This window comes from Eulemur rufifrons, chromosome 7, assembly GCF_041146395.1.
Source record: "Eulemur rufifrons isolate Redbay chromosome 7, OSU_ERuf_1, whole genome shotgun sequence".
NCBI classification, from domain to species: domain Eukaryota; kingdom Metazoa; phylum Chordata; class Mammalia; order Primates; family Lemuridae; genus Eulemur; species Eulemur rufifrons.
Genome location: NC_090989.1, coordinates 62807257 through 62833565, shown reverse-complemented (window position 1 = coordinate 62833565; position 26309 = coordinate 62807257). Strand labels below are relative to the sequence as shown.

The following is a 26309-nucleotide window of genomic DNA, read 5'->3' as shown; positions in this document are numbered from 1 at the left end:
TTTTTGGTGACTGCTACAAATTATGATACTCCCCACTGGGCAGTTCCAAGGCAAAATAGTCATGGTTTTGGGCAAATACCATGTAGTCCTCAAATGAAACATCAGTATCGTCAAAACAGCAGGAGTAAGCCTTGTAATTTGCTCACTACTATATGCTTTTCCACTTAGTTTAGTATTTGTTTAATTTTCTGGATGAGTATGGAATATGTGGTCAGCATTAGGATCTTGATCAGGAATTTCCTGGACACTTTGAAATTGTTACCAAGGAGAGAAGCAGTTATGATGTAGCTACTTACTCATCTAAAAAAATATATATATACATACAAATAAACAACATTAGAATTTGGTAATGCCTGAGATTAAGGGGGCACCATCCTAGCATTTTAGATACTGCTCAAAAATGGGCACCCCATTGTTAAGTCATTTAAACCTATTTGTGAGTAGAGAGAAATAGCAGTTTTAACTATATAGACAACCACTGACAATTTTTATATATACATAAGAGACCTAATACACACATGAGGAGCTCAAACAACTTGTAGAAGAAAAAGGTCTGCCTATTTTAGTGACTCTTTTCTGGGGATCTGCAAGATGTGCTCTTTCAAAGCCTACAAAGGAAGATTTCCTTCTTCCCAATGACTGGTATTTTATTACATCACTATAGAAGGAGAACTAGGCAATAGAGGGGTTTATTTCTTCCCTCTGGTTCAAACAGTGATTGCTGCTTTCATATCCTCAGCTTTCACACAACAGTTTGAACAAACATATGTTACTACTGCTACTCCTCTCCCTACCGCATAAAAAAAAACTAGGAAAGTTTTTACCTACCCACTTCTTACCAGTGAATTTGGGAATCTTTTACTTGGAATAATAAAAACTTTAGATTAAAGGAAACTTCAGGTTTTGCCAACTAGATTTAGGTTTTGTTTTTCCACTTAAAAAGATTGTTTCATCAGACATGGTTGAATTTATTCAGTTTGTCTTTTCATGGGAATATTTTTTCTATAGTTTGCAGTATTAAAAAATCGCAGCAAAATTTAGTTGAATGAGTTTGATTAACCTTGTGGTTGATTGCTATCTGTCTTGGTTGGTTAATTCATTTTGCTTTTGTTTAAATGTGCGCTAAAATGTTTGATTATGGAGCACATAATGATTGATAACACCATCAAAACATTTTTAGTTTTCTCCAATAAACTATTATGTAGGTTTTTGATAAGTAGTTTTCATGACATCTGCAATTGGTTGAAGAAATTTTTATCGTGAGTTAATTTTTCTAAAGTTTCTGGACTCTTGCTATTTTGTTTTGAACCATGTCTCTGAGGTAACCCAGTCTATCTATTATCTTTCCTATCTTAAGTTTCTTCTCACTTATCCAAAGCTAACCCCACTTCATCATGGACCTTTTTGTTGCCTCAGTTATTTTCCTACTCAAGCTTACCACATATATATATTTAGTAAATAAATATTAGCTTACTTTTCAATTTCAGTCTCTTCAACACTCTTTGTCTGCTTTCAAGCATACATATACTCCTCCTCTTGATCCTGAAAAGTGCTATTGCATTGCTGTTTCTATCCTCCCAAATGCCATTTTTTTTTTGCATTCTTTCATGCAGTTTGTATCCACACTCGCTGTCTCCGTCTCTTTATTATTCATTGCCATGGATAGTCAAGGTGATTGGAAGTAGGTAGTAATTGTTGGGAGTGAAAAATAAACTATTTTGTACTAGTTGTGACAGCCCCATGGAGGTTCCCATAGTTTGTCCCCATAAAAGATGCAGACTTGTAGTGGCAAGAACAAGACTATAGGAAGAGTACAAGGAGGCTTCCTTGTTTCACAGGCAAAAGCTATGACAGTTAACCTCTCTGAAGTAGAGAAGAGTGAACACATGGAAGCAGTGGATCTTAAGGAATGCCTATATTAAGGAAGAGGAAGACAATGAGGTATAGAAGTTGGAAGGATGTAGAACGAGGAGTGATGTCCATTTCAGAATTCTTAACTTTTAGGGTATTTGACTCAAAAAAGTTGACGAAGTCCCCAGCCCCCCCATCTCCCCAACCTCCATTCCCATGTATTTGGGTATGGCAAAGCCTCTAGGATCCCAGAGCTGCTCCTTTTCTTGACTTCTTATTTTCTTCACTTCTTCCTTTCTTTCCCTTCATTGGTTACCCCTTTCTCCCTATCCAAGGCCAGAATGACAGTCTACTACCTATGAAAAAAGAGGGTTGCTTTTTTCAAGCCCTTCACCTATATATGCCTGTAGAGTCAGCCGTCCATGTCTGTGGGCTCCACATCCCTGTATTCAACCAATCACAGATTGAAAATATTCAAGAAAAAATAATACAAATTTTTAAATGCTTAACTATATGTATAACAACTATTTACATAGCATTTACATTGTAGTAGGCATTATAAGTAATTTAGAGATGATTTAAAGTATATGGGAAGATGTATGGAGGTTATTTGCAAATCTACACCATTTTATATAAGGGGCTTGAATATCCTTGGGTTTTGGTATTCAAGGAGGTTCCTAGTACCAGTCCCCTGTGGATTCCGAGGGACAACTAACTGTACATATACATACTTTTACCCAGACTAAGACAGAAAACTCCATGGCTCTCAGCTGGGTGTGCAGATACACAAAGGATAAGTGATCTGGTAAGAGAGAGTAAATATATGGGAGGAAATGGGCCGTGAGGAAAGCGACTACAGAGCACTGATAATCAGTTTATTTTAAAGATTATCTTAACAGTGGCTTGGTCAAGATGTCTTATATTAAAACCTTTGGTTATCTTTTTCTTTTTTGGGTTTTCTTTTAAATGTGGACACATGGTCATAGAGATCTTTTCATTGAAAATGCCTCTATCATAAATAGGTAGAGTGCCTTTCTTGCCAGCTTATTTGTTCATTTGTCCACTTCCGTTTCTATTGATCAGACAAGAACGATTATCTTTTTATCTCTCTATCCTGGGACCTAACACACTTTTTCATGTTCAGTATTGTTAGATGGATGGGTATGTGGGTGAGTAGATGGATGGAAGGATTTTAAAGAAGCCTTTCTATTTTGGGAAATTTTAATTTTAATTGGGGTGGTAAATCTGAATTTTAGAGTAACTACCACATACTGCATTAATACTTTTTTATTCTTAGAACCATAAAGTCTTTAGCTATGGCAATTACCAGAAATTCTCTTGCTTTCCTAAGTATAGATTGTGGGTTAAAATTAGACTGACTTGAAGTAAAATGGCATAAGATCTTTTTGTTCCTCAGTGAGAACCAACACAGCTACTAAATCTGATTGTGAGAAAACAGCATCTCTTAGAACCTATCGATAATTAGGACAGTGGTTTTCCACCTGTCTTCCCAAGGAAGACTATTAAAAGTTTTAAGCTTTCCCTCCCATTCATTTTTCATAAATCATGGCATCAGTTTATTGCTTTTTGTTACCAGAATCTGGTGTCACTTAGTATCTAATTTAGTACAAAATTTAGATACTTAGATAACAAGTTGAATAAATTAATATTGGCAGGGGTTCCAGAAAACATAAAAACTACTACATTAAAACACTGTTTGCCTTGCCTAGGTCCTTAGAGAGAGAAGTTAAAAGGGAGTGACTGCTTGGTGGGTTCAGGGTTTCCCTTTGGAGTGATGGAAATGTTTTGGAACTAGATAGAGGTAATGGTTGTACAACACTGTGAATGTACTAAATGTCACTGAATTATATACTTTTAAATGGTACATTTCATGTTATATGAATTTTACTTTAATTTAAAAATACACTATTTGGTATACCAACTTTTTTAAGTCCATGCCATATCTGTGAATTCTCAAAATGTATGCTGTAGTTCAGAGGATAACACCTTCCTGTAGCTAGTATGGTCATATAATTATTCCTTCAGACTGTGAACAGTTATTAGAGCAAAAATGAGCACTCACAGGTTAAATGCTAGAATAACAAGCATAAACCAGGGTTATCCCAGGCAAACTGAGAGAGCAGACATATTACCTAAAAGTAACAACAGATACTTGTATATATAAGCTCACCACCACTACTTGCCATCTATCTACATTATTAGGTCCAATTTCATCTTATACTATTTTCTTAAGGCTCCTATACATAACTTGATTCATTAAAGAAAGCCAGTCTATATACAATTAACAGAGATAAACTTCCCACATGCAGGTAAAAAGCCTATTTCAAACTTTTAAAAAGTAACAATCTTGGCCGGGCGCGGTGGCTCACATCTGTAATCCTAGCACTCTGGGAGTCCGAGGCGGGTGGATCGCTCGAGGTCAGGAGTTCGAGACCAGTAAGAGTGAGACCCCGTCTCTACTAAAAATAGAAAGAAATTAGCTGGCCAACTAAAATATATATAGAAAAAAAATTAGCCAGGCATGGTGGCGCATGCCTGTAGTCCCAGCTACTCAGGAGGCTGAGGCAGTAGGATCACTTAAGCCCAGGAGTTTGAGGTTGCTGTGAGCTAGGCTGACGCCACGGCACTCACTCTGGCCCAGGCAACAGAACGAGACTCTGTCTCAAAAAATAAATAAATAAATAAATAAATAAAAGTGACAATCTTACTGAGTTTAAAAAAAAAAAAAAGAAAAAGAATTGGATAAAGACATTCTTCTTTTTAATAAAAGCAATGATCACTTCAAACATGTTTGTTAAATCTTATTTCTAGTACTCTAGCATCTGGATAGGTCTTATCCCCCACTGGCCCGTAAACAATTGGGTAGGTTGGTCTGTATATCCAGTCGTGCATGCGTACACATACAGACACACACTAACTGTATACATATTCTCTTTGCTGTGACACCACCACCCTCAATTCCTGTAGTCAAATACTGCCAGAATAGGACAGGAAAACCTAACATACTTAAGTCAATGAAAGATGGAAACATATCTTATTAATGTGCTTACTCTAACACTGCGACCACTATTTTTCCCCAAGATCTCTTTAATTCTCAGTTCTCTTAATTTTAGCAGATGATGCCTTTGTTATGTATCACATATCTGAGGGCTTTTTCTATAAGTTAATTGCTAGCTCATTGAGTTAGTTTGAGATGTAGGTTTACTGTGGGGGGTTTTTTCCCCATTAAACTGATGTTTTAATGCAATATCTTTTATTGTTACCAATAAAGTATTTTTTCACACAGTTAAGAATGGGCTCTAACATTTGTGTCTTTCTCTAGAACTGTCAAGTAATCCACCTCTGGCTACTATCCTTATTCCTCCTCATGCTCGGATTCAAGCAGCTGGTTCAACCCCCACAAATGCCACAGCAGCCTCAGGTGAGGACACCTAAGTCAATTCTTTAAAAATATATTCTGTTTTTGTTTTGTTTGGTTTGGTTTGGTTTGGTTTTAGAGACGGAGGTCTCACTCTGTCACCCAGGCTGGTGTGCAGTGGCATGATCATAGCTTACTGTAGCCTCCAACTCCTAGACTCAAGTGATCCTCCCACCTCAGCCTCCCAAGTAGCTGGGACTAAAAGCACATGCCACCACAGCCAGCTAATTTTTTAAATTTTTGTAGAGACAGGGTCTCACTACATTGTCGAGGCTGGTCTTGAGCTCCTGGCTTCAAGCGATCCTCCTGCCTTAGCCTTCCAAAGTGCTGGGATTACAGGCATGAGCCACCACACCCAACCAAAAAACATATTATTTTTAAAAAATACATAATCATATCCATTTCATTTGATGTGTGAACACTTAATACCTTTCAAGTTTAAAAAACATAGCATAGCCAAATGAGTAAATGTAAATAAAATGTTGTATTATTTCGAAAAAGCACAAAACAAAAGCACCCGTAAGTATTTTATATTATATAAAGTGTAAATATCTTGTTATGTTAAATTCTGTCACCTTAGTTGTTATTTTAAATGTCATACTTTCCACAAAATTTCTTCAATAAGAAATCAAATGAGATGCTTATAGCAGAAAATAATCTGTACAAATGTAATGTTATTGAAGATAATTCAACTTTAGTTCCATCCCTCTGAATATAAATTTTAATAGTATACTGGAGAGGCAGATTTTTAAGAATTATAAAATATAGGTTTATATAATTTTTAATTATTTGAAAGGGTTAAAATTGCAATACATTTAGCTAAGATTTTGATCAGAATGTGACTAGACTCATCTACTAAAGAAAAAAAGATCCTTCACAGACTCCCAGGCTAGAACCTAGGGTATGCTAGCTAGTTTGGGTTGGGCCTGTATTTTTTTCCTCCAAAAAGCAAATGACTCCATTTTCATTAAATCATCTATCACATTGAACTAAGTTGGATCAGACCCATTTTTGCGTAAGGGCATTTATGTTGCAGGAGATAAAACCTTTCATTACTAGTTCTTAGCACTCAATAGTAAAGGTCAAAATCCATCTCCTGTTGTGTGACAGAGTATTGTTTATTTCTGTCTAATCTTAATCTTTTAAAATGTTGCCAATAAAGATTAAAAACATTTCATTCTAGTTTATGTCCTACCTTCCTTCTAGGAAAAGTCTGGAAAGAAATGTCTCTTTTCTAGTTCCAGTTCTATCAGCATATGCTACCTTACTAAAGCTACTGGAACTTTATTAGTTTTATTAATGTCTTATTTGTTTTCTCAATCTGCAAAATGGAGTAGCAATGCTGTCCTAAAGTGATGTTGTAAAATTCAGATGTGTGCTGAAATGTGCTTTAAATTCTTTTAATGTAAAAATACAGTTTTTTTAAAACTATGACCTATTTATTTAGAATGAAGACAGAATTGATTAGATGAGCTATTAATAACTGAATACATCACTGGCCCAGGTTAGATTACATTCATTGTTCACAAAATGAAATAGGTCCTAACCCTGAAATAACTAACACATTTACTTATTAAGCTAGTTTCCAGGAGTTTTATTAAAATTGCTGTAGACTGTGTATAAAAATGAGAATTATGATTGGTAAGTTTTGGGCAATTTAAAATAATTATCTTAATGTGAGTTTACAGAACTAGTTAATGTTTATGGATCACGTTTTTGGGCAAATTGTCTGCCTAGTAGAAACCTAGTGTAACCTGATTTTTATGTTGCTTTGATAAGGGTTATAGGAGTTGCCAAAAAATATTTCATATGTATATACATATTGCTATATGTATATTCTTATAGCTATTGAAATAAGATTTCAGCATAAAAATGGAAACTAACATTGGACTTTGAGAGTTCACTCCAAAGTTGAAGTAAATCAGGGTGTGAAGAACTTAATAGAGGAATATTAAGCTGAGGTCAGAACTAAAACTAGTAGAGAAATACTAAGAATTTGGCAATGTGAGTTATATTCTTTAGTAAGACTTTAAAATATATATGTCTTCTTTTCTCTTAGCTTCAGTTTCCTTATCCATAAAACAGGAATAATATCCACTATACAGATTTGTGAGAAGAAATATAAAGTACTCAAAGTACTTAGCACTTTGCATGGTCACATGGTAGGCTGTCAATGAAAGGAAACTATTAGTATTTTTTTTATTATTGTTATTACCAAGTATGGACAGATCCAGACATGTTTTTTAAAAAAAAAAAAAAAAACCAGCCATATGGAAGATAGAGTTGACATCCGTCCTCTTTAGGACGAAAGAATCTATGACTTTCCTCTCCTGGATAAATGGACACCCCATCTCTCCACACCTACAGTCTGAAGGAATGCCTACAGACATGGCCAAAGCTTTCCTTTTACAAAGCATTTCTGGGTCTGCTCCAGGGTACAAAGAAATAAACTTATTAAGCTACAAAGCTTCAGACCTCAAATATGTGAACCTGGAAATATTTCAAATTTTAAGTTTTCAAAGAATTTTTCATCACTGATGATGAAAAATCAGCTAGCTGATAGTCTAGCTACATCACCAAAATAATAAGCCCTGAGGTGAATTAATTATGATATAAACCTCTAAGTGACTAAATTAGTTGGCTTACTTGACTTAAGTCAGTGCAATGGAGAGAACATACATCAAAATAATTAGTATTTTAGAGGTGGGGCCACTTTTAGTTTATGTCGACAGGAAGCAGAATAGGTTAATATTTAACCTTTTTTCCATAACTTCAGAGTGTGCCTGCTAGTCATCTAAGAATGGTTTTAGATTACTAATTTACAAATTCAAAAGAGAAACATAACCCTGAAATTATCATCTGATCTATTCCTGCTGTTGCTCAGCACCATTGTAATTCTGTTTATTTGTAGAGCAAGATCATTAGAATGCAGTGGTTCATACATGACTGCCTGAGATGCTTTTTATATGGCTTACAGCTGGCTTAAATAAGAAAGGAGTTTTCTGTCATTTATGATTTATGTTGACCTGGAAGCAAAGTTTAATCTTTTTTTTTTTTTTTTTTGAGACAGAGTCTCACTTTGTTGCCCAGGCTAGAGTGAGTGCCGTGGCCTCAGCCTAGCTCACAGCAACCTCAAACTCCTCGGCTTAAGTGATCCTCCTGCCTCAGCCTCCTGAGTAGCTGGGACTATAGGCATGTGCCACCATTCCCGGCTAATTTTTTCTCTATATATTTTTAGTTGTCCGTATAATTTCTTTCTATTTTTAGTAGAGACGGAGTCTCGCTCTTGCTCAGGCTGGTCTCGAACTCCTGACCTCGAGCGATCCACCCACCTCGGCCTCCCAGAGTGCTAAGATTACAGGCGTGAGCCACCGCACCCAGCCCTTAATCTTAAAGTAGGTGGGATAAAAGCAAAAGAACACCAAAGCAGATTGACAAAAAGATTCCATCAACTGTGATCCTACTGCCAATATTATCATGACATAAACTTTGGGTTTTAGTCAATTACTGTTATAAGCCAAAGTTATTAAATGGTGATATTTAGGTCTTACTAAATTTTATATTACATACAGAAATCTTATTTTCTATAGTGCTGCTTCAGGAAAAGCAAAGAAAATAGACATTGTCATATCAGGATTGTGGCCTAAAGTCATATTGTGGTTGTTCTGTGAATATGTAGCTAATTGTTATTATCTAGCCCTCTCCAAAAACCTTTTCACTAGTATGATGAACTATCACAATAGTTGTTACTTTGTCACCTTTCTTGAAAATGGTAAAGTTTGATGACGTTGACACTGAGGAAACGATTTTTGCAGATGTGTCAACCACTCTTTCCTTGTCTTGTGTTCAAGGTTTAGGTGGTGACTACAGGTGAATTGATAAAGATCTGTTGGAAAGCGTTAGAATGTATAGCAAAGCCATCAGAGTTCATATTTTTTAGTTCACTAATTTCACTTTAAGGATCTTAACTTCCGAATAAATCTAGTGGAAGGAGAAAAGCTACTATGTACAGAGATAAGAATGACATGTATAATAGCAAATTATATAATAACAATTATATAACAAAAAGGAGAGCCAATCTGATCTGAATGATCAACAGTAAGAAATTGTTTTGTTGCATTGTGGAGTCTCCACTTTTATGTAGCCATAAAAAACAATTATGAAGCTTATAGATATTTGTGGAAATATCCTAATTTATGTGGATAAAATTTTTAAATTTTATGAACCATGTTGTTTACTATGCCAAAATGTGTATTTGCATGTGGACAGGTACTAGATAGAAGTATACAAAAATTAAAACTGTTGTGTTAAATTAGTGGATATGGATGTTGATTTTTTTTTCCCCCCTTAAAAAATGCTTTTCCCAAAAATATTCTTAAGTTGTTTTTAAAATACTTTAGTATCTAGATCATGGCTCATAGTTCTGACTGACTGGAGAACCTCTTGAAAATGACACATACTACTGTAGGTCCATGTAGTGTAATTTCTTATTTTGATTTTTTAAAAATACATACATATATATATATAAATCTGATTTTCCCCATACTCTCAACTGATCGTCTCAGTCACTCCATTTGTGAAATCTTTCATCTAGACCATAAATCTTGCAACATTTTAGTTTTACTAATCAAATATGAACCACGTTAAAGATCATCTGGTCAGATGAATACGAGATATGGTAGGGAATTTCAACTAGAGCAGTTTTCTATCTATTTAGTATATTAGTCTTCTGGATAAGGTTTCTTTCAGTGTGATAATTCTGTTATTAAAACAAATTTGAAAACTTGATTTCAGTTCACCTCTTATTATCTACTGAGAAGTGGTCATCTGTCCCATAGGTATGTGTATTTATTAAGTGGAAGCTCATTACTACAGGAATGAGACATTCCAACTTTGTATCACTCTGACTATTAGAAAGTTTATCCTTTTTTCTCCTGAAATTGATTTCCCTCTACCTTCTTCCATTCAGTGATCCTACTCTGGGGTTATACAGAACCAACCAAATCCTTCCATGCAGAAGCCCTTCAGATTTTAATGATGGCTAACTTGCTCTCCAAAGTAATGGTGGTTTCATATCCTAATCCTGGATATGTTCTAAATTGTCAGAGCGTTAGGTTTTCTATACAGTTATGTATCATCTTCACATTTCATAAACATGTCAGTTTTTTTGCCTCTGCTCAAGCAGCTGATAAAATATGTCAAAGAGGACAAAGCAGGGCCTACTATAGACTTTTTGTCTTTACCCAAGTTATTGATAAAATAAGTTAATTGGAACTGGGCAAGGGTTAGTAGAGGTTACTCTTCTGGTGATCTCTGAGTGATTGGTTACCCCTCTTGTTGTTTGCTTAGCTATGGACCAACCTTTACAATACTCATTGATATAAGAATGTTATGAAAAACTTTGTAAAATGTTTTGCTGTTATCAAGAAAACTTTAAGCCTTTTCCATCAAAAAAGTAACCCTGTCAAGGATGGAAATTAAACTTTTTTTTTTTAAGACTTAGAGATTTCTAGTGCCTAAATATTTATAATTTGTGAGTTTCTGTAATCAATTTTAGATTTGTTTCTTGAACTATAGGTTCTGGGTTTAAAGACATTTAAAATGTGTAGATTGCCCTCAATTTCCTTGGGCTGCATTTTGTTTAATATTAATATAATAGGATTTTTGTTATATCCTTTCCAGGTTGAAAACCCTTCTAACAGAAAAGGGAATCATGATAGGAGTTGGATAAGGTCTGTTTCTCTGTCATTTTTCCTGGTCACAGGACTTTAACTGTATTAATCTCACATTGAAAAGCTCTTGCTTTTACGTAATATGCATTGAGATTATTTGCAATTGCTTGATCAAAATTTTGTTTTTCATAATATTCTATTTCTTGTTAGTTATTAGCCTCTTCTGAAGACTAGCCACAAAATGATACCTATTTGTTCTTTGAACTTTTTGAAATCCATTTTTGCCAAAGTCTGGTTCAGATTTAGCCATGGTAGGTGGCCCCCTTTTGTTACTATTACATTTATTTTTACCCCAGAATTCCTGTCACCTTCTACCTCACCAGCCAGTTCTTTCTAGATGGACAGAATTAAACTCAGAATAATTCCTCCCATTGTTTATTTCACTGTTTTTGAGAGATGAAATGTTAAGCAATTGAAGTCAATTTATCAAATGTTTACTTTTCTAAAATGAAAGTTAACATCCCCTCATCCTCTACCCAAGTACTATTATCCTTTGCCTTTATGCCAGTTTTACAATATACATTGAAAAAACTGTGTTCATATTCTGTCTAGTTGTAGAATCTGCATTGTGTGCCATCACTGGTGTTCTTCTTCCTAACCCTGTTCTTTGTTTTCTCTTTATCTTAACCCAAGTTTATGTGGAATTTCATAAAAGTGTATGACTTTTAAAAAAGGGGGCTTTTTGTCTATTAATATGTATATAGTTATTTTAGAAAATAAAAATCTCCCGTATTCTTACTTCCTGAGATAATCACAGGTAACGCTGTTTTATATTTTAGTATATAGATGAATGAGCAGAGTGACCTTTTTTTAAATGGGCTTATGGTATTTTGAGGGTGAAGTTATATGACTATATAGTACTCAACCAATATTCTAAGGCTATACTGTAATTGAACTAATTCCTTATTCTTGGACATTTAGGTTCTGTCCAAGTTTTTTTGCTATTCTGAAAAATGCTTTGAAAATATCTTTGTATAAAACCATGCTTAATTCTCTTAAAATACTTTTAGAAGTAGATTTTAGAAGTAGAGTCAACTGTAGTCCCAGCTACTTGGGAGGCTGAGGCAGGAGGATCACTTGAACCTAGGGGTTTGAGGCTGCATTGAGCTGATAAGGCCACTGCACTCTAGCCTGGGCAGAGTGGAGACCATGTCTCAAATAAATAAATTAGATTAGATTAGATTAGATTAGATAGATGAGACCACGTCTAGATAGATAGATAGATAGAAGTAAATATGAAGATAGTCAAAAGAAATGAAGAATTTTAATGTTTTTGATATATAATGTAAAAATTGCCTTCCAGAAAGCTTGTCAAGTTCATTTTTTATTGTGTTTGTATATAGATATCTAAAAGTCAAACCAGCTTAGTCATTATTTTCACCAGAGAACAGTGCTAATTCTCTTCTAACAAGTCACAAAGTTTATCTGGGATTTTTTCCCTCCTCCAAAAGGAACTTAAAATGTTCTTTTTGGTGATTGTCCCATCAAACATTCTTCCAAGTATTCCTGAAGTGTTCCTTGGTTCCTTGCCTGAAGTCACCTGCTTTTATTTATATGCCTTTTCTCATTCCTTATACCTAAATTAGGTATTTGAACTTAAAAGAAAGATGAAAATGTTACCTGTATCCCCACGGCCTTCAGTTATCTAGCCTGAACAGCCAAGCCTCTTATATAAAATGTCCTCTGCCTCTGAGCTCACAGGCACAACTGAGACCTCTCTGCTGCCAGCAGATCAAATAAGCAGTCCTGTTGACAGGCCCTCCAGGTATCTTGATGGATGGGGTTGGCTCCCAGACATCTGAATTTTACTTCTATTTTTACAATGACCAAAGGCCACCTTGGTGTCTTTTGCCACATCTTTTCCTCAGAATAATAAGAAAAGAGATCTGGTGACGCTTTGCTGGGAGGGTTCTCCCTCCCTCTCCCTATTATTACACATACAAAATTGTCAAAATAATAGTAGGCATTATAAAGAGAAAACTAAAAATTGATTCCTTCTCCTTATAGGTATACTTTCATGAGTATAGATTTAATTTCAATTTGAATATAAGCTTAAAGTACGCTTTGATTCTCTGTGAATAATGGTCTTGTTTGCTCATGTGCCAGTTAATAGCACTAACATCCAAGACCTAGTTTTATAGCAGAGGTGTTTCCACTTGGAACAGTTTGAATAGAAACATCCTGAGTTAGCTACACAGTATAAATAATATATCCTAGGCTGCTAAAAATTTATCTTTTAGAGGAGTTGACCTATCCTGAAACATTTCTAAATGTTATAGAAAGAGGATACCTGGTAAGTAGAAATACACATAAAATGGGCTTGAGAGAGAACATAATAAAAGAAATAAGTGAATAAAAGTATACTTAAAGTTTCCAAGTATACTCATGAAGTATATGTAAAATGCAAAAAGGCTAATTTGATATATCTAAAATATGTTCTTTTACTAATCTGCCAACAGTAGACATATTAAAACTTTAATAATTTTGTAACTTGAGAACTTGAAATTTTCTCAAGGCAAATAGGGGACTAAATTTTAATTTTTATTTAATTAAAATTACATTACAGTTAAATAGCCATATGTAGCTAGCAACCACCATATTGGAGAGTACAAATAGAACATTTCTGTCATTGCTACTAGGCCAGACAGCATTTCTATAAATTAGAAGGCTTTAACTTTTGTAGGTCCATAGGTCTAGAATACTGATTCATGGTGGTTCCTTTGGAACCCCACCTGTTATGTTTATTCTCTATACTCTCCTCCTAACCTGTTTCTTTGTTTTCTACTCTCTTCTTATTTAAATCCTTTGGCAACAGTTTTAAATGTGAGTTCTTCCATTCACTCTCCTTCCCACTCCTTATTTGCACCTTTGATCAAACACAGTTGGCACAGGGAGAGTGGACAGGACTTGCTGGTGCATTAGATTTGGGGATGGGGTTGAGGACAGCAGACAAGAATCAAGGCAAGAACTTCTACATTTATGATCTGAGTAGCTAGGTGGGGCAGTTTCTCAATATTGAGACAGTTGACCATTAATCCATGACTCCATTATTTAGCGACTCTACAGAATCTCTGGGAAGGGCAGCAGGGAGGGGACTATAGCTTCTCTCCTAGAAAAAAATGTGTGTGTACCAAATACAGAATTTTACATATAAATATTTATTCTAGGACAAAAATCATAGCCTCATGCACTCTTTTGGAAACCTGATACCTCAAGGTTCTACCCTTGGCTTCACTATGGGATTGCTCAAGTTGTTGTTTATAGCTATGAAATCACACAGAATAAAATTGGGTTTAATACACATGCAAATTCCCTTTGCAATATCTCGCACAAAAGCCAGAGAACCATAGACTCTTCAAAAAACAATTGATTTCTGAGAAAAAAAAAATTGAGGAAAAACAATTGAAAATATGATATAATCTTCTTTGTCTTATACAGTTTATTAGAAGCACACCTAATTATTATAGAAGGACTTTGCCAGTGATACTTTTTGGCTTGTGAGTACAAACCCTAAGTGGCATTTAAATTCTTTGACATACATGTATGTTAGTTACCTCTTGCTGCATAGCAGCTTACCCCAAAATTTAGCACCAACAGGAGTAAACATTTATTATCTCATTTAGTTTCTGTGGATCAGGAATTCAGAAGCAGCATAGCTAGGCGATTCTGGGTCAGAATCTCTCATAACATCCTCAAAACATCAGCCAGGGATGCAGTCATCTGATGGCTTGCCTGGGGCTGTAAGATCTACTTCTAGGACAGTTCATTCATGGTTAGCAAGTCTGTGCTAGCTGTATGCAGGAGGCCTAAGTCACTCATCATGTGGACCTCTCCATAGTGCTGCTTGAGTGTCTCACATCGTGGCAGCTGGCTTTTCCCCCTGGACCTAGTGATCCAAAAGAAAGGGCAAGGTGGAAGCCACAATGTCTTTTATGTACTAGCCTTGAAAGTCACACGCCATTATTTCTGCAATATCCTATTGGTTCACACAGGTCAGTCCTGTTTAGTGTGGAAAAGGACTATGTTAGGGCATGGATACCAAGAAGTGTGAATCATTGGGGTCATTTTGGAAGTTGGCTACTGTGATGTGTAACGATGCTCTTGTACCTTCCTAACTTCCCTTCCTCCCTACCCAACCCCCAAAGCTGATTACTCTATTTCCTTTTAAGTCCCTCCTTGGTTTAAAGGATTTTTTTGTTTGTTTTCCATGGTAACATCAGAAGGTTGGTAATGGGCATTGGTTTCTAGGAAGTTTTGAAGTCAGTGAAATATAAGCTCTATCATGCTCATATCTGTACACCCTGTATAGACTGAAAGTTAGAAAATAAAATAACTATATAAGCTCTATCATGCTCGTATCTGTACACCCTGTATAGACTGAAAGTTAGAAAATAAAATAACTATACTTTCAATCCTTACCATAAATTTACTGCTTTGTTTTACTGTAACGACTCTTTTAGATAATAGAAATAGGCATCTAGAAATCACAGTGGATTTTGTTGAAGTAGGTCTGAATGAAAGTCCTCTTAACTTCTTTTCTCTTTCTGCTAAGAAATCTTTTCTGCTGTCCCTTACTGCCCATAAAGATCATCATTCTCCTCCTGTGTGCCCTCTGTGTTTCACTCTCCTACTTCTAGGGGTATGGTCTTGGGCATATTACTTAATCTCTTTTGCTTCCAAATTTTTCCTGTTTGCAAAATGTAGGCAATAATTGTACATGTTTCTTAGGGTTGCTGTGTGAGCTAAATAACATGCCTGCAAAGTACTGAGTTTGGTATCTGGCATATTTGTAAGCAATGTGTTAAATTTATTGTGGTGGTGATGGTGGTTATTGCAGTCACACTAGATTTAAGTACATGTATTTTTAGATGTCTCACATTTCCGCTTGTTGTACAGTTGCTATATGCCAGGTACTGTGCTAAGCATTTCATAGGCAGATGATATTATTGCCATTTCATCAATGAGGAAATCGTGGGGTAAAGTAATTAAGTAATTTGTTCCAAAAATCACACAACTATTAAGTTATACAACTTGGCTCCATAATGTTTGTGGAATTGGACTAGGTTAAAGAAAGATATATCGGTATGAAGCTCAGGAGAGTATCTCAGGACTGAAAACAAGAGACTGTAGGGTCAATTGTTTATTCATATATATAAGATTATCTTAGTGTATCCTTTACTGTAATACCAGATAGTGTCACTTTTACCAATGCATCTGTAAAGGTAAGGGAATGTAAGAAGTAAAATGAACTTTGCTGTTTTTATGAAATTGCTATTTAAATGTTGGAGAAGAAAAGTTATAGAAATTACAATAAACATTTGAATCCAATGACAGTTTATCAGAATTTTAGGTTAAACATTTTTACTATAGAAAGTCCCTATTAATTCAGATTTATGTAAAAATAAGTTTATAGAATGGCCATAGGAATAAAATAAACATGTACCAAGACTTGTTTCTTGAGTTATTTCTGAAAAGGTAGTAATCTGTGTTGCCGTGCATCCTGCTTGTTCTTGAAATATTTTCTTCCTAGCCACCTCTTGGTCAGCAGCTTTAACTTTGCCTGGGCAAAAGGCCAGGGCACTTACCGTCTAACCATCTTTATGGTCAGATTGAAGAGCTTATGAAATGTAGCTCTTTTCAGTCAGTAAGCCAGGTGGTCTGTTGAATCTACTATTGAGTATTGAGTTTATAGAACTTCACATTTTTTTTGTTTTACTTTTCCCCTCCCTGTACTTTGTCTTCTTCTGTTCTTTTTCTTAGCAAGAGCATGTATGATTTGATTTTAAGTGGAGTTCATTGCATCAGGCAAAGGGTTTTTGATGAATGAGTGCAGGGCTGTGACTTTAGGTATCAGGGATATTTATAATCAAAAATAATTAGCTGTGAAAATTTTGCTCAAGTGATTTGGAAATAATTCAGAGAAAAACAGGAGGTCGTTATTACAGATATGAAGAACATGGGTGTCTTTGTCACATTTTCTTGTTCAGAAAGTGAATTTGTTTCTAGTTATATGCTCACTTTAAAAGCTTGTATTTTTTTATTGTGATCTCATACAAGCAGCCTTTGAATTTATCCAAGGAAGAGGAAAATGGCAATGTCTTGAGCTCACAGACTAGGCAGTGAAAGGACATATGCAAATTAGTAGCTAAATAAGATTTTGCCAGAGAGCAAATTAACATAAATGGGTTGGTGGTACTTACTGAACTCAGCCTTGGCTGGTGTAAGCCAATGTGCTGCTTAATAGTGCTGGTATATGTGCTGATGTCGTGGTCAAACAGATAAATTTCTGACGATTGGTGGCTCTCTTAAGTCTTGGAGAAGACCAGAATGACAGTTCTACCTATCATCTTCCCATCCTTAAAATGAGAGGGAAGTGCTGTTTGATGCATAGGTTCTGAGTGTCATCCAAAGCATGGGAAATGCTACAATGAACATTTATTTGTCAGGAACATTATAATTCAGAAATAGCTCTGTGGTCTTCCAGGTTTTCTCTGAAATGTTGTCTTTTAATGTAGCTTGTGCCTGAATCATGAAAATGAACATTTTCTTCCTTGGAGGAATCTGTAGCCTAGACAGAAATTTTGATACTGGATTATTAGTGCACAGATTTGGAAGACCTCAGAGAGTAAAACTTCCTTTGAGCAGGGTATGTCTAAAGAAGGCCAGGAGTTATGAATGAAGCGTTAGACATAGTCACTCATTGATTACTGGAAAAGAATGTCATACCTGCCTTTGGACAGTAGTGTCTGTGTCGTCTTGTTGAATTAATATGACCCCGTGCCATGGGCCATATGAATCTAATGTATGTACTGTGCTGCCCTAATGTCTGTACTTACATGATAACAGGATTAGAAGCAGCTAGGTGATTTGAAGGAACTTAAATCAATTAAATATAATCATTCAAATTAAGAGTCATTCACATTTCTTCCCCAAAGCCTGGGTTAAATGCTTATAAGGGCAGATTGTTTTAGGGGCAGGAAAATCAGGAATTTAGAAAGCAAGTATAGTTTTTATAGAATGGCTATTAAAATGATAAACTGAATAGCTAATCCTTAAGTAAAGAGTTCCTATGTGTCCTTGGGGTCTTTTGTGTTTCCTTCTAATTCAGAAATTAAAAGTAGAAACATCCAGGACCAATGCTGCGTTCAGCCATGATGTTGGTATCTCTACTCATAGAACATGGGAGATCTATAAATCCCTTTAGTCCTAGAGGGACAAAAACTTCTGTGTCTGCCTTTTGGTGTCATCCTCCTTTATGGCCAAGAGTAATATGGCTCTTAGAGAGATGACTCTTAGAAGTTGCCCATACCAGTCAGGCCACCTCTCTTGCTCAGGGCTTAGCATGAAATCTTTGAGAGAAAATTTGGCCAGCAATACATTCCTAGTCATTGTATGTGATAACAAGGATGCAACTTGGTTGGCCACAGAGACAGCAGTCTGTTGCTTGTGCGGGTTGGAAGCCAATCTGGACACAGTAAGATGCCTACTTAAACGTTAATGGATGCTGTGAAATAATAATGGACCTTAACAGGAGGGGGGGGTCAATGGTTATTTGTAAAGTTGTATGTATTTCCAAAGGATTAGAGCAAAGTAAGCTCTTAGTGTCCAGATTTTGACTATAGGATGCTTTATTGAATTGACCGAGTTGGTACTACAGTGGCCTTTTCTTTTTTGCTAGTTGTCTGTGTTCCATCTCCATGAATAATGAAGAGTGGCTGTTCTGCCTATCAGCACTGGCCCAGATTACTTTCATTGCCTCCACCCATTCACCCACTTAAACAGATGGCGTGTTATAACATGGTTCAGAATTTTTAGCAAGTTTTCCCAGCTGTGCACTATTCATTTATTTTCAAGTGAGCTAGACTCCAGTTGAGTGTTCATATACTGCTGATCCCGGCTGTAGCAAGAACTTTGACAGAAATGGTCTCTGGCTCCCTGAGTCTGTAACTTATTCAAAGACACTATCTTCCCTGTACCAGGACCATGCCAAGGTGTGAACCAGCTCCAAGCAGAAAGAAATTCAGATTTCTTAGTGTTGGCCATATTTAAAACAACATTCCAGGTAACAGTTCAGAAGGCCACGCAGCTCGCAGTCTCTGGTTAAGGCAGTGTTCTTGTTCTCTTTGGGGTATTCTAGCATTGCTCATGCTGTCTCTTGGGACTCTCAATTTGCAGATGCTAATGCTGGAGACCGTGGACAGACCAATAACGCCGCTTCTGCATCAGCTTCCAACTCCACCTGAACAATCCCAAGCAGCCAGCTGCACAGGAAAAACCACCAGTTACTTGAGTGTCACTCAGCAACACTGGTCACGTTTGGAAAGAAAATTAAAAAGAGAAAAAAAAGTGTTCATTTTAGTGTTCAATTTTTTTTTATTATTATCGTTGTTCTTATTTAACCTTGTAAAATATCTATAAATACAAACCAATTTCATTGTATTCTCACTTTGAGGGAGATCCAGGGGGTGGGAGGGGTTGTTGGGAGGGGGAAAGCGGAGCACTAGAACACACAATCTCTCTCCCACGACAATCTTTTTTTTTATCAAAAGTCTGCTGTTGTATACTTTAAAAACAGGACTCCTGCCTCATGCCCCTTCCAAGAAGAAAACCTTGTTCTGTGCTGAAGGTTTTTTTTTTGAACTTTGTTTTCTTTTAAAGTCTAGTGTAAGACTTTGGTATAGTGCACAGCTTGAAATTGGTTGGGAGCTTAGCAGGTATAATTCAATGGGGACTTAAATGTCACTTGTAAAATTAATCCATATCCTTGGGTATTTGAGGACTTGCCTTTGGCATGTTGGTGGCAGGTGTGGCAGACAAAAAAGGAATTGTGTGTCATTAATAACCCAGGGAAGTCAGTAGAGTTTGAAACTCTAGGAGGAAGAGTCTTAGTTGATTCGTTAAGGTTTTGTTTTGCTCTCAGTCAGCGCTAGTGGTGAAGAGGCTTGTATGGGAGGCTGCCCGAGGAGGAGCACCTAGCAGGACTCTGGCACATGTGCTCTTTGAGTGGATCTTTGTTTGCCTGACCAAAGTTCTCTGCACATCTTAGCACAGTTTTAAACTAGTGACGTAGGAAGAGACTGAAAGGGTATTGAGCAGGCCACTTTGGCTGCAGAGGTCAAAGGCCAGTGAGCCCAGAGGAAGGGGACAGGCCAGGGACACATCTCACCACTGTGAATGAATTTGTCCAGATTTTTTCTAAAGTTGCTTCCCTTGGAAAGATACACTTGAGAGAACATTATAGTTAAATAATGTGAACTGTAATAGTCTACTGGTTTATTTTTCGTATTTTTTAATTGAAAATTGAGCTTGCATAAATTGCCACATTCTACACATAGTTCTAATTTTAAATCCAAATCTAGAATCTGTATTTAATTTCAGCTTTTTTTAACTTCATGCTTTTTACATTTATTTATTGATGCATGTCAGGTCATTATGATTTTAGATAGTAGGAATATTAAAAACACATCAAAATGATAAACAGTCACTTGTACCTGCTGACTTTATAGGAAAGCTGATTATATAAATGTGTGTATATATGTTATATATACATATATTCAATACTGCCTTTTTTTGTCTACAGTATCAAAATTGACTGGTTGAAGCATGAGAAGAATGTTTCCGCCCACACTCAGTTAACCGTTTTTGTTTCTGTTTTCTTTGTGTATCAGTGAATGGTGTAAGAATCTCTGTTTTTGAAGAAAAAGCAATATTCCTTGGAAAGCAAGGAGGATTGAAGGATTATGTTTGCCGTGAGAAAATAGATTTTCATGACTAGTTTGTTTTATACTTTTAAGGTTGGCATCTATGTGGGCCTTATATACTCTAAAATGAACCTTAGTCACCTTGGTGCTTATGGGCCATTACTTGACCTATGAATCTTTAAGGCACAATCAGTTGTACTTTACATTTAAAGATCACTTGAGTGATGGCCGCCTTTCCCTCCTACCGCTCCTTCCCCATACACCTTCCAAGGTTAGCTGATAAACTGTAGGGCTGCAGAGCTGAGCCCTAGGTGTAACTTCCCTTCATCCTCCTCATTGCCACCTTAGGTCAGGTTAGGGGGGTCTCACCCTCCAGGTGGTTTGAAGTGGAGTCTCTTGGCAGCCCTCCTGCAGGCCCTAGCACCTCTCCCGCTTCTTAACCATGTGTGTGTGGCTCTCCAAGAGAGTTACATTGCCTGCTGAAGTGAACCAATACCCAGAAAGACAACTGTGAGCCATCTTAGTTTTCACTCACTGTTTATCTAAGCTCTTAGGCCACTAAAGGGGTTTCCCCAACCTCTGGTTATATCAGAGTTCGTGAGAAAGGAAACACTCTCAGTCAAACCAAATCAAACAAATTGAATTTTACGTCTTAAAGTGCTTCTGAGAGCTAATTAAGATTTGAAAGAAGTCTGAAATCAAAGTATTTAGCAGCATAATTCCTTAAAGGGAATGGCTTTGATAGACCATTTTCAGAAAGGATTTATAAGGAGTCTGAAATGGCAGGTCTGTGATAGAGAAATGGACCTGCTTTCAGATCAAACTGCCCAGCCAAACATTTGGATACAGACACTACTCTGGACTTGCTGTACTCGCTAAAGTCCATAAAAATCTCTGCTTGTTTTAGGAAACTGTTTCTCCCTCCCCCCCCACCCACCAACAAATGGGGTATGAGAAGAAGAGAGAAAAGTCAGAAGTTTTTCTCTCGTGTGTGTGTGTGTGTGTGTGTGTGTGTGTAAGGGCTGAGGTGTGTGTTTTTTTTCTTTCTCAAAGATCATGGCGGGATCACAGAACTCTTTTATACAAGTGAGATCCAGGTCTCTGAATATCTTTTTGTAAATAATAATAATAATAAAAAGCTCCTCACCAAATTCAAGCTTGTACATTATATTTTCTTTCAATGTTTTTAAATTTTAAGTTTTATTGTTTTGTATGTAAATATGTGGACCCAGGAACTGTTATTAATGAGCAAAAAGTTACTGTTCAGGGCAGTGATTCTGTTTAATAATCAGACAAAATGTAGACGAGCTTTTTAAAGCCATATAGTTTTAACTCTGTACAGTAGGTACCGGCCTGTATTATTGTAACAATAACTCTAGCAATGTATAGTGTATCTATATAGTTTGGAGTGCCTTCGCTTCCATATGTTTGTTTTTTTGTTTTTTCATTTTTTAAATTTTAATTGGTTTCCTTTATCCATGTCTCCCTGTCCATCCCCTTTCCCTTTGAAATAATAACTCATAAGTCTCTTTGCCCCTTCCACAATTAGTTTCAGCGATACCATGCTCAGGAGTGGGAAGAGGAAACCATATTCATAATCTCATTTCATACAAGCCCTGCCTTTGTTTTGGTTCTGAATGTCTCATTTCTTCCTCAGTAGCAGTGACCGGTTTCATTTCATACCTAGTCCATTCAGGGACTTAGTGTAGCACCAGGGAGCCCTAGAGCTGGAGGATATCGAATAGATTAGATTTTGCTCGTCTCTTCCACAAGCCCTAACCATGGGTCTTAAAAACAGCAGATTCTGGGAGCCTTCCATGCTCTCTCTCTCCTCCTTACCTACTTCCCTCCCAAATGAGAGAGAGAGAGAATTGGTTTTTTATAAATCAAAGTTTCTTAATAGTATCGGGTTTTGATACGTCAGTGGTCTAAAATGCTATAGTGCAATTACTAGCAGTTACTGCACGGAGTGCCGCCGTGTCAATAGAGGACTATTGTTTTAACAAAGGAACTCTTAGCCCATTCCCCCTTCCTGCCATCTCTCCCCTGTTCTGTGAAAAATCATTTTAATTTCCTCTTTAAAAATCAGTTTAATTCTTACTGTGTGCCCAACATGAAGGCCTTTTTTGAAAGGAAAAAATAGAAAGTATTTGTCTTGCCTCCAAGTACTCCATATAAGATGTCTTGAATAGAAGAAAAAACAAATTTTACCAAACCAAAGGTTGCTATTTTTGAAACATCATGTGTTCATTCCAACAAGGCAGAAGACTGCACCTTCTTTCCAATGACATGTTGTGTCATTTTTTAAAGTCCTCTTAATTTTTAGACATATTTTTGGTTTGTGTTTTAACAGAGTTTGCCTAACCAGTCATCTTGTCTGCACCAATGCAAAGGTTTCTGAGAAGACTTGTATTCTCTATCCCTGTGGATATAAAGACACTGGCATTTCATTTATTTTTCCCTTTCGTTTTTAAAGGATTTAGCTTTGGAATCTTCCAAAGGAAGTTTGGCCAATGCCAGATCCCCAGGAGTTTGGGGGGTTTTGTTTTAAACCAAAATTGTGTCTGATTCCTATTGTTAATGTTAGTGATCATCTAACCACAGAGCCGAACACTTTTCTCCCCTGTATAGAAAAGTAAGCATGCTTTACAATAAAGTCTGTCTTTCCTGGTAGAAACCTGAGCCACTGAAAAAGAGAGACAACTAGAAGCACAGTAGAGTCCCAGACTGAGGTCTACCTTTGAGAGGCTTTGAAAGTAATCCCTGGGGTTTGGATTATTTTCACAATGGTTATGCCGTTTCATTCAAATTTGTTGCTCCGTTTTGCACCTCCGCAATAAAAGCAAAATGACAACCAGTACATAAGGGGTTAGCTTGACAAAGTAGACTTCCTTGTGTTAATTTTTAAGTTTTTTTTCTTACTATATCTGTCTACAGGCAGATACAGATAGATGTATGAAAATCTGCTTGCCTGTAAAATTTGCATTTATAAATGTGTTGCCGATGGATCACTTGGGCCTGTACACATACCAATTAGCGTGACCACTTCCATCTTAAAAACAAATCTAAACAAAATTTATTATATATATATACATATATATATAAAGGACTGTGGGTTGTATACAAACTATTGCAAACACTTGTGCAAATCTGTCTTGATATAAAGGAAAAGCAAAATCTGTATAACATTATTACTACTTGAATGCCTCTGTGACTGATTTTTTTTTCATTTTAAATATAAACTTTTTTGTGAAAAGTATGCTCAATGTTTTTTTTCCCTTTCCCTATTCCCTTGTAAATACATTTCGTTCTATGTGACTTGGTTTGGAAATAGTTAACTGGTACTGTAATTTGCATTAAATAAAAAGTAGGTTAGCCTGGAAATGAAATTAAAATTCACAAGTGTGTGGTCTTTATTTCGGTACCCAACCCTCTTTCTTTACCCTACCTATTTTGCCACTGAAATATGTAGTCACATCACCATCTCCATTCCTCTAATTCGGGAAACATGAATCTTTGTTATAAAAATCAAGATATGAACGCTACTTCTCGTTCTTTCCAATGATCTTATTCCATTGTATAGCCCTAAGAGGTGCAGCTTCCATCTTGGAAACCTTTGGATTTGATGTAGAGGAAGCTTTGCAGACACTGCTTAGAAAAGAAAGAAAACATCCCTGAAAGGGACAATTTTTAAAAACTTGTATAAGCTGCTGTCTTTGATTACTGTGTTCATGGTTTGGTGTAGTTGTATTTTCTTTTAACTTTCATCCTATTAGTAATGGTCTTTGGGGGTCTCTGTAAAATATATGAACACCACGAACAGTGGAGCTGTACCTCCCAGGTAACCAACACAGGTTGTGTTTCAGTCTGCTCATTTCCAATACTGGATGATGTATGTAAACATGTTATGTCTCTTAGTGCAAAAAAAAAATCATTTTTTAGGACTGGCTAACTCTTGTCAGGCCTAATCTAAAGGCTAGATATAAGGTCATGTGACTGCTGCTTCAATAAAAACAAATTTATATTCGATAAAGTCTGGTCCTCTTTTATTTATTTAGTATGGTAGTGGGTTGGCTAATTCCACTAATGTATAAAATAATTAACCACATTTACCAGTGCAGGAGTGGGGTGAGGTGGGGCAGGGAGGATTGAATCAGCAAAAACATAGAAGATGTTACTTGTGGGAGGGGCCTCTTGATGGTACTGAAGTGCATTTGTTTGGGACTCAGTGCTGTCTTGGGTAGGTCTGCCTTAGCTATTTGGGATTGAGTTAAACAGTCTGTTAGTGTCCTGCCAGATCCTTTTAACTTACAGTCCTGAAGACTCTCTTTTTAGTTTCTAAGTCTTTCCAAAAAGTACCCCGACAAAACAGTCCTTTGGGATCATGTTTCACGAGAATGGTGATAGTAGATGCCATTTTGGAAGGTGTTTTGGAAAGGTGGGAAGTGCATAGATAGGGTTGTAGAACAAAAGTGTTCCGTTGGTCACTAGTTTCTCAGGTGTAGGAATATTTCACCCACCTATCAGCACCATCAAATTTAGGAAAGCTGGGGGTACATAAAGGGGACATGATGAGGGGAAACAAGCTGCTGTGGAAGATGGCATGAGGAGACCCACAAGTTGTCAGGAACTAGGAAGGGATGGCTAATCCAATGTGTGCTTCTCTTTACATCCTCTTTTGACCAGAAAGGAGAGGACACTCTGGACCTTCCCACCAGAAGATCTGTTGTCAATTCAAGACTTCAATTAGACAAAGTCCTGGGCCAGGTGGAGAGGGGCCGATGAGTGCCTTTAATGGGGGAGCTGGAAGGTGTGCAGTAGCTTAGGTCTTTTCCCTGAGCTTTAGAAACTGACCCCATTTCCTGACTGACTCTGAACTTGTGGGGGGGGGGGTGTGACATTGGCCACAGAGATGCCTGGAAACCGATGCTTGGTTCCACCTGCTCTAAAGCTTAGGGAAGCGAGTAAAGAGGAAACTCAAATGTTTGAGAGGAGGAAAGTTGAGTTTGGCACCTGGTGAGACCCACAAAGCAACTGTGAGGAAGTGTCCTGTGTGAGCTCTTTGGTGCATTTAACTTTGAACCTTTACTCTCAGACTACACTTGGTTTTTATAATCTATATAAATCATATGTACATATTAATTCAGTGTTTAGGGAACTGCCTGGGTGTTTTTAAAATCAATATGGCGAGATGGAAGTTTACCCTACATTCTGTCTTAACCTTGCCTTTCCCCAGCCTACATCTAACAACAATTTCACGCTCTTGGATGAATAGGCCATAGAAAATTATTTCAGTGGGGTAGGGGAGATGCATGTGCTTTATGGATACAATTGGATGAAATTGATATTTCTAATTATAAGTCTATAATTAGACAAAATTCCTGGGAACAAAAGTTGTATTCATTGAGTTTGGAGAGAGGAGCTTTTTTTTTTCTTCAGTTTCTTTTCTAAAAATGAGTGCTTTCTATATCTCCCTGATGTAGAAAAGGCTGGAAAATCAGAGGGATGTCAGAGAATATGTTTACTTGCTTTGATTTATATTATTGATGATTTACTATGTTCTCAAAGTTTGGCCTGCTGATTATA

The 26309-nt window shown here is 36.6% G+C and overlaps 1 protein-coding gene across 3 annotated transcripts in view; it reads left to right on the top strand.

Annotated features, from left to right (window-relative positions):
* Positions 1-24752, top strand: part of GSK3B (glycogen synthase kinase 3 beta) — a 198689-nt gene extending 173937 nt beyond the window's left edge. For 2 of the 3 annotated variants that reach the window (XM_069475101.1, XM_069475100.1), the window contains 2 exons: positions 5195-5293; positions 19198-24752. In XM_069475101.1, coding sequence (XP_069331202.1) covers positions 5195-5293; positions 19198-19265 — 167 coding nt within the window. In that variant the 3' untranslated portion in view covers positions 19266-24752. The remainder of the gene's footprint in view (positions 1-5194; positions 5294-19197) is intronic. The other variant, XM_069475102.1, reaches the window with a different exon arrangement.
* The last annotated feature ends 1557 nt before the right edge of the window (positions 24753-26309 follow it).